This window comes from Lissotriton helveticus, chromosome 1_2 (genome assembly GCF_964261635.1).
Source record: "Lissotriton helveticus chromosome 1_2, aLisHel1.1, whole genome shotgun sequence".
In the NCBI taxonomy this organism is placed as follows: Eukaryota; Metazoa; Chordata; class Amphibia; order Caudata; family Salamandridae; genus Lissotriton; species Lissotriton helveticus.
In genome coordinates this window covers 303,388,449-303,404,049 of record NC_136058.1, presented here as the reverse complement: position 1 = coordinate 303,404,049, position 15,601 = coordinate 303,388,449, and the positions used below count along the sequence as shown (strand labels likewise).

Below are 15,601 nucleotides of genomic sequence, written 5' to 3'. Positions count from 1 at the left end.
TACGGAGCCTTTCCAAAGGGCCTCCCTCTATTTATTTTTGTTTAAAATGTTAACTAGCATTTGTGCCTTCTAGCAACCCAGCATTGTCATCAATGATGTTATTGAACAGGTCATGAGTGATGTAATTTGCAAGTTCATAAGCAAAGCCTTTTTTTTCCCCTTCATTTTGGGACCAGGGTGGATCCCTCTGGGAGCCCCTCCCCGCCTCCACATGGGCCCGGGGTCAGTCCTGTAATGGCTGCCTCAAGATTTCTGTTCATGTTTTGATCAGCCAATTGGAGCGCTTCCGTCAAACCAAACAAGCATTTGCAATGCAATAGGTCTCGCAGTTGTTAGAGTTTGAGCCATTGGCATTGTAAATGGCAATGTCTTTTATTTATGTGTTAGTTTTTAAAACGTTAAATAAAAGGCATGCCTTTTATTTACGTTTTAAAAACCAACACATAAATAAAAGGCAGTGCCATTTACAATGCCAATGGCTCAAACTCTAACAACTGCGAGACCTATTGCATTGCAAATGCTTGTTAATTATTGCTGTTGGCCAGGAACCCTTTTGACTATGCTCAGTTGACAGGTTGCACTTTTGATTGTACCTAGATGGATTTGAGCCCATTCAAATAGATTTGTCTGTCTTTGTGCACTTCTAAACATACTTTTCTGACCAGAGCTTACTTCAATGGCCTACTTGGCTTACATTTCCTGACTTCTTTAATTAGACAGGTCACCGGAAGATTTTCGACAATGCTTAGAGGACTATGCACCATCAGACTTTTTTGCCAGTCTCCTTTTACTTAAATGTGCACAGAAGGGACCAGTATTTGGTTTTTTATACTAAATGAATGTTATTTTGGACTATACTTTAAAGATTGTCTTGCCCTCAACCCAAAATAAAATGAAATAATTGATGTAGTATAATGCACAGAATAAACACATTTAAGCTTCACACAGTAGAATACATTTCACATATTACAGAGACCCACACGCTTTGGCTATCTCCTATTTACATCTTGTTTTACGAACCTAAAAAGTTCAAAATAGGTCACTCTTGCATTTTGCTTCAGGTATTTGCCTTTGAGTACAGAGTTGTTGCTCAGTCGATTCTGAACATAAAGCATTTGGCAACGGAGAGCTGAAATTGTCCCAGGCTACAAAGAATTTATAAGTTCAAGACGTGAATAGTAGCACTATCTCCTCGTGTAATACCAAATGTAAAAGCTTTTTTAATCAACATTTTAGTGGTATTTTAAGAGTTAAAGATCACAGAAAGTTTAGAATAGCAATGCATCATTGTATGTAGGTCACATCAGCTTCTTGTTGGTCTGCCATGTCCTTTTCCCCCTGCCAGCACCAGTATGATTTTTCAATCGCCAATGCACAAGTCGTGGTCTCCTTTTCTCTATCCAGGTCAGAGGTTAGCCCGCTACAGTCTCCTGCACTTTGGCCATTGCTGCCATAATGTAACCCAGTTTTTGGGGCAACCCCTCCCCTCGTAGATCTGTCTCTTTGCCAACAAAAATATGTAAAAGCTTTGTTTAATTTAGCGTAGGTCTCACAGGTTCATGCTTGGAGTAGCAAGCCTATCTCTCATGTTACACACATCTGAGTGTCTGAGGCCTTAGCCAGCTGATCAATCGACCCCTTGGGTTCCCTTTGGCGAATACTTAACTAATTAAACATAGATCAGACAAATGTGTGGCCTAGAATAACAAGGCTGTTATGTAGCTGATTGGCTTTTGAATTAAAGCTAAGGTTTAATGTACACTCTTTATTTACTTAGCATGCCTCTTCTCTCTTTTAACATTATTTCCCTTTCTGTGGCTCTCACTCAAAGGCTGACTTAGTGTCTATAATCGCAAAACTAAGACGTAAAACTAGGTTTCTTTGCAACCAGAAAACCCTCCTTAATACTTGGGTTAGATTGCTAGAAGCCCCTTTGATTATACTTACTCGGCCAGGGGCCTTTTGACTACAGTGTGCTGAGCCAGAGGCCCTTTTGCATGGACAGCTGGCCATGGATGATCTGGACTAGATTAGAATGACTGTTTATCCTTTTGATCATTCTAGATGCGGTTGAATGATTGGGAGTTAGAGTATCTATTTTTGCTTTCCATTATTCTCAGTGAGCCTTGGGTGATGGATGGGGACCTAGTTCTCTAAGTGAAGCTTACCTTGGTGACAAACCATTTGTTTTTTACCTGGATAAAGCTTTTTTTTAAGCAAAGACAGGCTTTGCATGACCATTCCACACTTCCTGTTATCATCTTGATTTCTGTTTTCCCCGATTAAAACCCCTAATCCTCACCACTTGCTGAAGGAAAAGAAACAAATTAATAAAAGATTGCTAAGTTGTCTTCTGAGCCTTTCATTGCAGTTTTGCCTGATAAAGTCAGATCATTAAAACGTTTCCATTTTATGAGTGTTTGTAGGTTAACAATGAAGAAAATAAAGACCTCATCAAAAGACACTAAAAGGAGTGCACCGGCTCTTGAGGAAGAGACTGAACTTCCAGGACAGACTGAAGGGGACTCTACAGATGGAGGAAGTAAGTAACACAACATCATGTCAGGTAGGATCTAGACTGACAGCTGAGTTTCTCACATGTAAAATATTCACATTTAAAAGTCCTGCTACTCTGATTTTGATCTCTGGATTATGAGTTGGAAATCAATTTAAAGACATGGAAGTAAGTGGCACAAACGTTCCTCACAGTTTGACCTAGAACTTTACCTCCAGGCCATATATTCCAGCTCAGTCCAGGCTGTGGGCATTTAGACTCTCTTCTTGACTGGCTATTGTTTTAAGTTCTCCGTAAAATGAGTTGGTGGGCCCAGTCAAGCTACAGGAGATCTGTCTCCTGTAGCTTGTTGTTGCTTCATTGCTCTTATTGTTAGTTTCAGCACAGAAGCCGCTGGCTAAGTGTGCACTAAGTCAGAGACCCTGTGCTCCCTCTTCAGCAAGCATGAGGTACATTTGAGGCCTTATTCTTTGATGGGTAAATATGAGCTTTTTATTGCAAGTTGGAAAGACCATTACCTGAGTAGCTTAATGCCTTTGTGGTGGAGTTCAGTGTGCAAGCTGCTCATTAGGGATCTCAATCACAGCAGTGCAGATTCCAACAGGCATTTTTCCAGTTTCAGCAAAACCATTGCCAGTGACTGGCGCAATAGTAGCATCATCCATCAAGACATTTGTAATTTAACTCAGTGTAAATCACTTGACTTTATATTTTGTTGTTAAGATTTCTTGACTTGAAAGAACGGTAACTGTAGGGGAAAGATGCAAAATCGCTTTATCCGATGGGCAGCAACGCAGATTGTTAGCGTCCTCACTTCTCTGCCTCGATGAGCAGATCATCTTCTACCTTGAGTAACACACACATATGTGCCTTGGACTAGTAAAGATTGTTAAAGCTCACATATTCAGTTCCAGATTTGATCTAAAAGCTGCAGCTGGCATTTGTCCTCCCAAGATCCTCCTATGGAACAATGAAGATTTTAATATAGGAACTCGCGTGTCCAGTTTAGTTCCGAAGCTCAGTAGGGTCTAGTGGGGATTGTGGAGGTTGGGAGTGTAGTGTTCAAGTGGCTAACAGGCCTTTGGATCCTTGCAGCTGCTTGGCGAGGCAGGAGATATCTATTTCATAGTCTAAGCATTAGCTAGTAAATCCAACTAAGAATTGCAGTGCCTTAGAACGAGGATAAAAAATATCACAATCCATACTGACTATGTATACACGTGCCTTTGTGGTACAATACATGAATTAAAAAATGTGTTAAGTTCCATCACATCATTAATCAGGATAGATAGGGATTTGGAAGCAAATCTATGTCTAGCAGTTAGTTTGTGTACATAATGAAATAATAAATCTGAGAGCAAACTGTCTAGTTTATTGTTCAAGCTAAATGCTTCTTAGGTCGGTGAGTTACTCCTCTGACCCAGGAGAGAATTTTAGCTTCTGCTTGCCCATCCCCTTTGTTGTTCCCTGGGCTGGCCTTATTGTAAACCGAGTGTAAAGTCTCCACAGCTCACACAACTCTAATTGAAATGACAGCTAGGACTCATGACACCAAACTAGCAGTCACAGCTCACACATATTTGTTAGTGTGCGTGTGCCAGGATCTCGCGATGCCAGCTTCCTAATATATATATTTTTTTACAGAAACAGAAGAGAAGATATCCTCATACCACTCCTTTGGCAATGTAGAAGTGGCGCTCTTCCGGAAGAATCTGTTGTCGTGGTACGACCAGTGTAAACGTGATCTGCCCTGGAGGAAGTTGGTAAGGCTGCTTGTTGCAAGGGCCCTTAAGTCCTCTCTGTTCATGACCTGTGAAGAAAAGTGTACAATTTGATACAGCATATTTTATTTCTGCCTAGCTGTTTTATCCACTCCTATGGCTGAGCTCCAGCCCCACCACCCCAATCAGGGCAATTGTGTCTTGTTGCCTCAGCGTTTCTTCTATCTGAAGGCTTCTTCACCACTACTCCTGACCTCCACCTGCTCTGTTCTGTTGATACTGCTTTATTGGCCCTAATATTGTTCAAGACCTTTTACACTCTGCTGCTTGTTTTGTTATATTTGTTCATTTTCGACCTGGCCACATTAAGTCCATCAATAAAGTTTAGTATGAGCAAATGTGAGTTCCATTTTTCGTGGCAAACTGCATAACAGTTTGAGGTGTACAACAGGTGTGCCTGCAGCATAGATCTAGTTACCTGAATGTGGTCCGCAGTCACTGATGTTTTACAGGGGCGAGTATACGACGAGGGGTTGAATACCACTTCACATTCTACCATTGAGTCTGGGTTTGGTTTAAAGTGACCTTTGTTGTCTCTAAATGCCACAGATTACTGGTGACTGAATTTGGTTGAAGGCTACATGTCTTGTTTGTAAACTACAGCAATCCATTACCTCTGGCTGCCATTGGTGTCAATCACAACAATTTGGACCTCCCCTCAGAGGGTGTGAGCCCAGCCTCTGCGCGATATTCCACAGTCAGCTTTCACAGACCCCGTCATGAGGCTGGAAAAATCCTCTTCACATCAGACACCTTGACTCCTGCGCAAGGATTTTCATTCTGGCCAAATCTATCTTCTGAAGAGATGAATAGCTTCGCATCGCTGTCCTAAGACAGCCACTGGGTTCTTATGTGATTCCCACCTTCAGATTCCACTCTGAATGGGAGGGAAGCTTTGTGGTCCAAATGCCCAAGGCCTGGACCACCTGTTCCATATCCATGCCCCCCCTTTCCTTTGCCCCTGAAGACATAGTATGAAAATGTTCTCATTTCATTGTAACAGTGGGAAAAATAAACATTAGCACCTAGAGTTTTACTTGGTACTAATTTATTTAAGATTCCTATATGGCTATTACATGGTGACCTTTGGCCATCATGGCCACATGGTGTAATGGTATGTGTGTGTATAAAGTGCACCATAAAAGTGCTGTAACTTGCTTATCAAAGTTGCTGACAAACCTCAATGGATGACAGGCCCCCAGTCTTGTGTGCAGATTGTTTGAGGCCTGATGAGTCGGGTCTCACATCCACAAATTAGTAGTAGCGGCAACAATTTAGAAACACAGAGGCCTACTTACAAACTGTGTTTTTTGGGTTGTTTAGAAGGACTGCAGTAATACTACTCACGTACCATAAACTGTAATTCACAAACCTACTTATAGAGACCTGTGCCTCAGTTTCTCCTATCTTTTCTGCGCAGAGATCTTCGTCACTCTCGCATAGATCCGTGTACAGTTAAGTCAACATTTCGATAGTTAAGGTGGGAGGCACATTGGGGAGTGTCTGGAATACAGGGAACACCTTCACCTAAATGGGAGAATTTTAGGGAGGGACGTGCAAATATAAACTCCCACCCACACAAGAGTAAGCCCATTGCTATTCACAAACTGTACTTCTAACGTTACTGCAGCCCAACATGCCCCAAAACTGTTGTACATGTATTCCAGCGCATCCTTGGAGTGAGTCCATCTATACACATACCCACAGATACTGTAACACCTCCCATGTAACATAACTGTGGTAGGGTCTTAAAATAACACCCAATAGAAAAGAATGCTAAATATATAAATGTATCTAGCTTTGTAACATAAGTACAGGAATGTTGTTTAAATACTGTATATTATAAAATGAATAGTTATTTTAATGTTACATTAATAATAAACTTTTGGTAAAGAACGATTAGTGTTTAGAAATAATTCTATACATGACTTATGAATTTCAAAAACATATTACAATAAAAAAAGTAACATACATTTTTTTGTTCTATAGAGATTTTTTTAATTAACTATATTTGAATCCACTTATTTAATATACATTTAAGTTAATCTTTAACATTGTATTTGAACAATTCTATGTTCAGAATATATAAAATCCTTCCACAATAATATTTTATAATAAAATATTTATATATTTTTTAAAGGATAATAAAAGTTTGATGCATTTTCTATACTTTACCATTGGGAGATCTCTGCGCCTGTGGCAGAGACCTTGGCCTAGGATTGAAAAGCTATGAGTAGTAACTTTACACTAGGAAATCCTGTTCTAAGAGGCCTCACCAGTGGTGAATACATGTAAGTCTACACCTAGGAGTAACTTTACACTTGGCAGTGAGGAATAACAAATATGTTTAAAGTTACTACTAGGTACATTAGTAGATTTACACGTTTCAATTTGCCTTTGTGAGTACCTTTTTAATGAAGACCCATAATCTGCAGCATGTTTTCTTCTTTTCTGCTCATGACCCTACCCTTTTGTTGTTCAACTGCCACACTTCTAATCATGTCCTAAGCAACACCAATTAACATCATTCAGTCTTTTTTGGGGTGATTGATAAGTCGTCCATCTTGCTGCCTTACCTTTCTTGGTATTGTCTATGATTTGTATGTCTGCAGAATCTCACCATTCTAGTTTAGAAACCTAATTTTAGCATTCTTACATATATTCCATAAGTTTTGTCTGAACTAGTGGTTCTTGGTTATGGGGCAGGAAGAACTGATTACATAAATTATTTCTTATATGTCTGTCCTTCACATCCTTGTGATGGTAAGCCAAACTCTGTTTTTGTACTCCAACCTTCCTCAGTAACTGTTTCACACACCTGCTGTGCCCAGGGAAGTGCCACACAAGGAATGTATGACATTATCCCGCTGTATTTCACCCCGCAGGGAATCATAACGCGGTTGTTACAGCACCCGCGTTGTGATTCCGCATACCATTACTCCGCAAGTCGGAACAACGACTTGCGGAGGGGGGCGCTGGATGTTGGAATAGTATAATTTACTAGTCCAACTCCAGTCTGTGCGGACAATACGGAAGGTGCTGTATTTTAAATCCAACACCTCCCCCTCCCTCCGCAAGTTGTTGTTCCGACTTGCAGAGTAATGGTATGCGGAATCACAACGTGGTTGTTTTAACAACCGCGTTGTGATTCCCTGCGGGGAGAAAGATTTGTGGTAAACATTGTTTACCCCACACAAGATATCGGGCCTGAATCTGCGTTTAGTGGTGTGAAAGCGGGGCTGCACGCCACCACCCCGCACCCTTATCGCCAAACTCCACTGTTGAACTCCAGCCGGATTACAAGTTTTAATTCGTAATCAGGCCCTAAGTTCTTATGATTTGGTTCAACTTCCCCCTTTTCATCAGTCTGTGATCTGCATCACATTGCTCCACTCCATAGCTGACCTTCTATGTAAGGGTGACTTCCATGGATGGCTCGTTGTATTATGCATGATCCAGCCAGGCCAAAGAGCACACCACAAACCCGGAGACATGCTGCTGTTTATCCCAGGGGCCTACCTGAAATCAACAGCCTCTGCTCCCGACATCTCATTTTCTGCGAAGGGCATGACTATTTATTGGATGACTTCACACTCTGGTGAACTTATTCTCCATATATCCCTAAATGTTCCTTTTGTCTATATGTCTGCATTCTAATTAGCAAGGGATTTTTCCTGCTATGAAAGACTTTGGACACTATGTTGACTGTTGTGTTTTTGTGGTTTTCGTTGTTTAGGCAGTGGAAGAAATGGACCTGAATAAAAGGGCATATGCAGGTAAGAGTGAATAATAATAAGTTATCTGTTGCTGTTCTCTGAAGAGGTGACTTCTGTCCTTGCGCTGTTGTGTGTAAGCACAATAACAGAGCCATTTTCTGAAACATGCATGTAATGCTTGTGTTAAAATAACCTCAGCCTGTTAATGTTAAAAGTGCTTATTGTTCCTGGTGTGACAGTACTTTTCTTTGTGAGATGAGCTGGCGGTGCTTCTCCTCTGCTGCAGGTGAATAAGCAATGACCACTAAATGCTTGCTCAGAGGCAAGTGAGGCCAAAAGAGCTCTTCCATGATTGCTAATCTGGGCAAGGATGCTTCATTACCATAACTGCAAACATGAGAAGGGCACCCGACCCATTGCAATAACTTAAATGCATGATGTAACAGGAGAGAATGCACATTATAATAGGGGCTTATGGTGGCGTTATAATATTGGTACCGCAGTACCTTGGGTCATCTGATGGTGGGAACACATGTCCATCTATGTAACTTGCACAATGTGGAGATGGGTTCACAGTCCCATTGCTATAACTTGGCTTGTGCTGGTAGGTGAGCTCTCCCAATACAGTAACTCTGCATGGGCTGGTGGGGAGAGAGACTCCATTACAGTAACATAGGCATGTGCTAGCGGGTGAGTGCTACCATTACAGTATCTCTGGCAAGGGCTGGTGGGAAGGGGCATCAGTGGCTGCTCCTCCACTAAGGCGTAGGAGCACCACCCCACTGCATTTTGAGCAGTAGAAAAATAATATGATAATAACACTATGTTATTATGATCTTATCTTTCCGTTGTCAGGCACTTTTGTGGGGTGTGGCGGGTCTTGGCTGTCGTCACAGCCAACAAGGAGAGGAATGGTGGGCACTTAAGTGCGCATGGTGGTTTGGCCGACCGTCTTGGGCCAGCCAAACAGTCATGTGCACTTTGCATGTTCCCCACGAGGCTGCAATGCACAGCCTGGTGAGGAACATTCACCGGCTCCCACACCTGTCTGAGTGCCGAACCACGGCTCTCAGACCAATCACAGCGCTGCATGGCAGCATTGTGTTTGGCTTAGGGGCGCCGGTGTGCTTCCTGCGTGCAGCAGGAACAGAAAAGGCTAACACAAGGTGGTGGTCCGGCAGCAAGGTACGTCACGTTTGTATTTATTTTTCTATTTTCACCCGTTTGTTGGCAGCCGCCACTGGCCTCCAATACAGTGATTCTGGCATGGGCTGGTGGTAGGGGGCCCCCATTACAGTAACTCTGGCATGTGCTAGCAGGTGGGAGCTCCCATTACAGTAGCTCTGGCATGGGCTGGTGAGGTGGGGGCCTCCATAACAGTAACTGAGCCATCAGGGATGGGCAGGAGGGAGGATGTTTCCATTATAGTAACTAGGCAAGATGGGGAAAGGACACTTTTGTTGCAGTACCTCTTAAGTGTAAGGTTAGGAGTACCCTCCCATGATGGTCACTCAGAGGCACAGGATGCGGAAGGTCACTGCTTTCTATACAGTGTTTGAAGGCACATCATGTGTGGGGACATCAAAGCTAGTGTCTGTTTCGGAGTTGGTTGTTGTGGTGAGTATTCTGCTGTATTTAGGCTGCATGGAATGCTTGCTTGGCTCCTTCCAGTGGATAGGTTTAGGCTGCTTCCCATGGGTGGGCCTGGGGTGCTTCCCGCAGATGGGAATACGCTGCTTCCAGTGGATAGGTTTAGGCTGCTTCCCATGGGTGGGCCTGGGGTGCTTCCCGCAGATGGGAATACGCTGCTTCCAGTGGATAGGTTTAGGCTGCTTCCCATGGGTGGGCCTGGGGTGCTTCCCGCAGATGGGAATACGCTGCTTCCAGTGGATAGGTTTAGGCTGCTTCCCATGGGTGGGCCTGGGGTGCTTCCCGCAGATGGGAATACGCTGCTTCCAGTGGATAGGTTTAGGCTGCTTCCCATGGGTGGGCCTGGGGTGCTTCCCGCAGATGGGAATACGCTGCTTCCAGTGGATAGGTTTAGGCTGCTTCCCAAGGGTGGGCCTGGGGTGCTTCCCGCAGATGGGAATACGCTGCTTCCAGTGGATAGGTTTAGGCTGCTTTGTGCAGGCAGGCTTCGGATTCTCCCTGTTAGGCTGTTTGAGTGGACAATGGTAGACTGCTTGATATGGATTCACTTTGTTATGTGGCTTGACTAGCTGCTTCCGCTGGAAGGGCGCAGACTGCTACTGTTCCTGCTTTCTATAGCTCAGCTTAGTTTGCTTTCGGTGGATGGGGTTATACTAGCCCAAGCTTCTCCAACGAGTAGCTCGTGAGCTGCTGTTAGCTCTCCATCTCCCTGTGATTAGCTATTGTGGGCAGCTCTTGCTTTTGCTTGGTTGAATTATTCTATATATGCATAACAAAATGGAAAAGTGTGTAGTCAATACGAAAATGTGTGTATCTTCAGAACCCATATTTTCTCAAATATTTTGAAAGTTGATATTTCAATGATAAATGAGGTAGCATTGGGAGACTTATGACTAATATTAGTTACTTAATGGTAATATTACCTTGGTGCCAGGGACATTGCAGCTGTGGCTGTTACTTGTTATGCTCTTATTATTAAAAAGCTTGGATACCCCTGTCTTACCAGTAGTGTGTGTGGAGATGCTACAATGCTTCTGTTGTGGATGAATATATTAACAAGCCAGTAAAGCAAATTTGTGGAAATACAAATGGAGATTGTAAAAATAATGTAACTTACCAGAGTTTATCAAACTACAGAGACTTTGCCGGTAACTCACCTATTTTCCTTCCTCCTGCCCACAGTCTGGGTGTCCGAGATCATGCTGCAGCAGACACAGGTGTCCACAGTAATTGCGTATTACAACACCTGGATGAAGGTACGTGGTGCCCTACTACTACATGACTCCCCAGAAAAAGGCACTGACCCCCATACATCTCATAGTTCTAAAATGAACAATTCTTTTACTTTAGTTTGTCAGCAGGAGCGGTTTTCAGTTTGTTTTTGGGGAGGGTGAGTACAGAACTCTACCAACATAAAAGGGAAGCACCAATGGCCCTCTGACTAGGAGAGCAGCAGGAAGGCTAAGCTGTGCTGGCAGCATCGCAGGAGGAACGAAGAGGGCAAGTCTCTGGAGCTAGTGTGTCTTGGTGAGACCAGCCTGGGCTGCGCCTGCGACAAATCAGCAGGACATGCTCTGAGGCTATTTGCAGGAAGGAGCCACTGCCCCCACCTGTAAGGGATGGTGTTAATAATGAGGAAGCTCTCGTCTGGAGGGTGACAGTCGTCCTGTAATGATTGAGGAGATGAGATGGGAGAAAGTAGCCTCACCAGCTCTTTAAATGTAAATGTCCAGCATTTGTAAAGCGCAAACAACTACCCGAAGGTGTCAAGGCGCTGGGGGCCGTCGGGAAGATTAAGCGAGCTATTGCCAAGAGTCACAAGGTGCAGGGTTGACCTGCTGCCGGCACCGGGGAGCGAACTGAGCTCCCGGGTTCCGGAGTCAGTCGTCCTGGCCGCTGCGCCACACCTCTTCCATTTGTCCAGTGGTATCCAGCAGGTCAGTGATCAGTCCGCAATCCGCTGACGGTTTAAGGGGTAGTGTAGCTGGAGGGGTGCATGCTGTTATGATGACAGCATGAACACCTTTACAATGAGTGCGACCAAGAGACAAGTAACCACACAGAAAGTAACCTGTTTGAGTCCTCATGCACAGAATGGTTTGAACCATTTAGGGGATTATATGAAATATCAGTGTAGGTTGATAAGGTGAACCTGACTTTCCTGCCACACCGAGCCATCCGCCTCACAGCAAATCTGTCCCTTACAGGGACAGCAAACCCTCTGTTACCCTTTCTAGGGTTATCTGGGCAGAGGAATTGCTAAAGTTTGCATAACACATATAAATGTATGCCCCATAAGTGATGCCTTTTCCTTTACGAGGTTAGATTCTGGCACTTCTACTCTGTTGGAGACAGGTCCCTTGTTCCTTGCTGTGCAGTTTTGTATCATCAGTTTTAATTTTACAGTTTGGTAAAGCTCAACAATACTGTAGTGAGGTACAAAAAGCATAAACCGTACTCTATATCAAGCTATACAAAATACCTGAATAGAGTTAAAACTGAAGCGAGCCATAAAAGCCTAAATAGTAGAGATCAATTAATAACAAATTAATAAAACAAATATGATAAACTTATAAACACAATTTTCTATAAAAGTTGCAAAACAGTAAATAGTTCAGTTTTTCTACTATACCAACCATTGGGAAGCCACCAAAGTCATTTAGCTAAAATACAACCCCTAAACAGTGTTTTAAAACATGTGTGTAAAGGGCATAGTCTCTGGCATTCTCAGTCACACTGGCAGGCTATTCTCACCTTAGGAAAATATAGGAATAATAATATAGAAAAATATATTTACCAAGAAAAAAGGGTAAAGTTCTCACACATAAATATACAAAGCTCGATTTATTTTCTTACATATTCAGCAATTATTCAATCATCTCATGTAAGATAATTTGGTTCTTTTGTATTGCAATGAGGAGGTACGTTCTTCCTGTTCTCTTAAAAAAGCTATGTCAGTCCGTCTCACCACCCAGTCTTCATGTGCCAATTTAGGTTCAAATAGAGGAGGTCCACATGAATTAGTCTGGACGGCCAGACCAGGAGAGGGGTCTTTATGTCTAAACTCCTCCTACCACAACTTGATTGGCACCTGGTGTGAGGTCATTGGTATCAGATGTGTTATTGTCTGAGCCAGGGGTCAGACAAGAGAAAGGGAGCGAGGCGGTCCAAAGGCGTGAGCGCTTTGGTCCTAGGCTGGACACGAGCATGAAAGGAGGGGGTGAACTGCGGAGGGCTTGGACCGGCAGCTCCTGTGGTGATAGGCAAGATTGCTCAGTGGGTTGGGAAGGTGCGCTTGAAAACTGGAAATAGATACATAGTACATACATATATTTTTCCTATCACCTTGATGTGTATCATAGTGAAAGGCCTCTGCCTACATTAATTCAGATACCTTTGCCTTTACTGGTAAATGTCTAATAGAGAAAGAAACAACCTCAGGAGGAAAGACACCCTCAGACTTAAGACAAAAAATTGCAGCGTTTTGCAGCAGCACCTTAGTCCTCAGCAGCTCATCTCTTTAGGAAGTCATTGTCTGAAGAGCTGAGATGGACCAAGGACCTACCTCAGTTTTAAAGAAGACTAGACACCCTTCTGCTTGTTATGCTTTCTCTAGGGGTTGTCCTCCACCCCCAGTCACATGGTCCAGATTTTAAACCCCTGGCGTATGGACTCAGTCAGTGTGTCAATACAAATTAGAAATCAAATTGGACTGTAACGAAGACAGAACCCACTAAGCAATCTTGTGTAGAAAGTGTTTCTTGGTGACTACCAGTCCCGTAAGAGAACTTCAGGGACAGCAGTGACACACCGAACCCTCTTTTGTTACGAAATGACACACTGAAGGATCACTGGAAACAGTATATGCGTTCTAAAATATTTATTTTGAAATTCTTAATCTTGTGCAGACAATATACATAGAAACATCACCGAATATAAAAATTAAAGCAGGAAAGGAATTCGTGAACAGTGAAAACAGGAAAACATTGTAACATGGTCACTGGATTTTGTAGCCCTAACACCCTCGCTCTGCAATCTCTAGACGCAGTGCTACTTCTAGTAGAATCAGAAAGTAAGAACCTTATTCTTTGAGTTTCAGAGGTAGTGCACATACCTGGTTTGGGAGAAGGCCTGTTTGTCTGGAATAAAAGGCCTGCTGTTCTAGGCACAAGGGCAAGGACACATGTCTGTCTGAGAATAAAAGACAGATGTGGCACCAGCTAGTGAAGGCTCAGAGGTTAGCCGGAGCATTGCCCAAGTCTCACCGGAGCCTTCTTCGGTTAAGGCCGAAGCCCCTGCCATGCACATCTTGATCTTTGCCTGCATGAAATTCCTCTATGGACCTATGGTCTGATATTTTAGATTTTTATAGTATTGGATTGTCCATGTTCTATCATATATTGAAAACAGTGATAGTGCTTGCAAACATTAAAGCATCATGGTAGGAAATGTGTCCACCATTGATTATATATTTATCCAGACCTATAACCATTGAAAACATGTCTTTCCAGACAGAGAGTGGACACGATGCAAATATCGACACGTCTTATTCATTTACACTCTCTTTGAAAGAAATAGATAAATTGGAATAAAAAATAGGAGAGTCTGAAGCCATAGTCTAAAGGAAACCGAAGAGTCTGAAACGACAAGTGATGAAAATATTCGGGAGAGACAAATGAAGGGAATAGTCGAATCTGAAATGGGACGGTCATAGTGTTAGGACATCCCTGGAATTACTCCTACCCTAAATAATAAACATACGGTGTCCGAATGTTCTTGCGGCTACTTGTTGAACATTTCTAAACAAAACAATCCTGCAGATATTTAACTATTATGATTGTGTTTTGGACAAGCCTTTTTATCATACCTTCATGGCACATTTACAGAGCAGTCGAATATGCTAGAAATGTGTACGAAATGAAATCAGCTATTGACTTATTGCATGTTCTACAACACACGTTTTCACACCGAAATAAAAGGTCTCTGCTGTGAAAAAATATGGTAATCACAACACTTGCATTGTGTTAGAGAAGTAACTCGTCTCTTACTTCAGGTTCCTGTACCAACCCCTGTCCTTTCTATCTCTCCCCAACCCCCCTGCTTTTTTGCACTTATCCAATCTCATTTCCCATCCTTCCTCTTCAACATTCCCCTCATCTTTTCAACCATCTACCTTGTCTCCTATCTTCTTGCTGCTAACTACCCTCTCATTTTGTAACAACCTTCCCCATCTCTTACTACACTGCCCCCTCTATCCTACCCGCTACTCTCCATCTTTTATTGGGTGGGCCCCTAGTTTTTTATGCTTCCGTACATCAGGTTTTATATGGTTCATATATTTGTAAACAAATCACCCCTCATGCAAGTTGTACTCTGTACTACATGCTAAAACCTTGATCTCAGAACTGAATTTTATAAAAACTGAAATTTAACCTCGCAATATGTGCAATTTATTAGCAAAAATGCACTCTTCATTGAAGTCAAGTTTAAGCAGTTTTGCACAACACCCCCTCTTGCCCCCCAGTCCAGATGGAATCGAGCCTTGCATCTGGTCGTTCAAGCCTTCCCCTCTTCCCAAACGCCAACATTATTTCAGCAGGACAAATCACATTTTCTGTTGTTTCTGCTGAATTACTACAATTTTCAAGCCTGAATGATAACAGTTAATGTTTTGTTTTAAAACAATTTCTATTCAATTTTTGGTTTGCTTTCATAGCTTACTGTAGCATCAGCAGACACCCGCTTGACGCATGCTCCTTGAGAGGCGCACCGCCCAGCACTCGGAGTATGACTGTAGATTTAGCTATTTGCTTTGCTGTAAAGGGAATATTGTACATGGCCCTAAGTACAAAGCACTGCCATTGGCTAACCATGGAGAACAGGCCTCATTAGTTCTAGATCGTATGTGTGGCTCCATGTTAGGAAGAGAGACGTTTTGA

General features: G+C 42.8%; 1 protein-coding gene across 2 annotated transcripts in view; it reads left to right on the top strand.

Moving 5' to 3' along the window:
- The window catches only part of MUTYH (mutY DNA glycosylase), a 139,454-nt gene that overhangs the window by 10,903 nt on the left and 112,950 nt on the right, over positions 1–15,601 (top strand). Inside the window, exons 2-5 of one of the 2 annotated variants that reach the window (XM_078671784.1) lie at positions 2,427–2,542; positions 4,160–4,278; positions 8,033–8,072; positions 10,845–10,918. In XM_078671784.1, coding sequence (XP_078527910.1) covers positions 2,434–2,542; positions 4,160–4,278; positions 8,033–8,072; positions 10,845–10,918 — 342 coding nt within the window. In that variant the 5' untranslated portion in view covers positions 2,427–2,433. Of the gene's footprint in view, positions 1–2,417; positions 2,543–4,159; positions 4,279–8,032; positions 8,073–10,844; positions 10,919–15,601 lie in introns of both variants that reach the window. The other variant, XM_078671785.1, reaches the window with a different exon arrangement.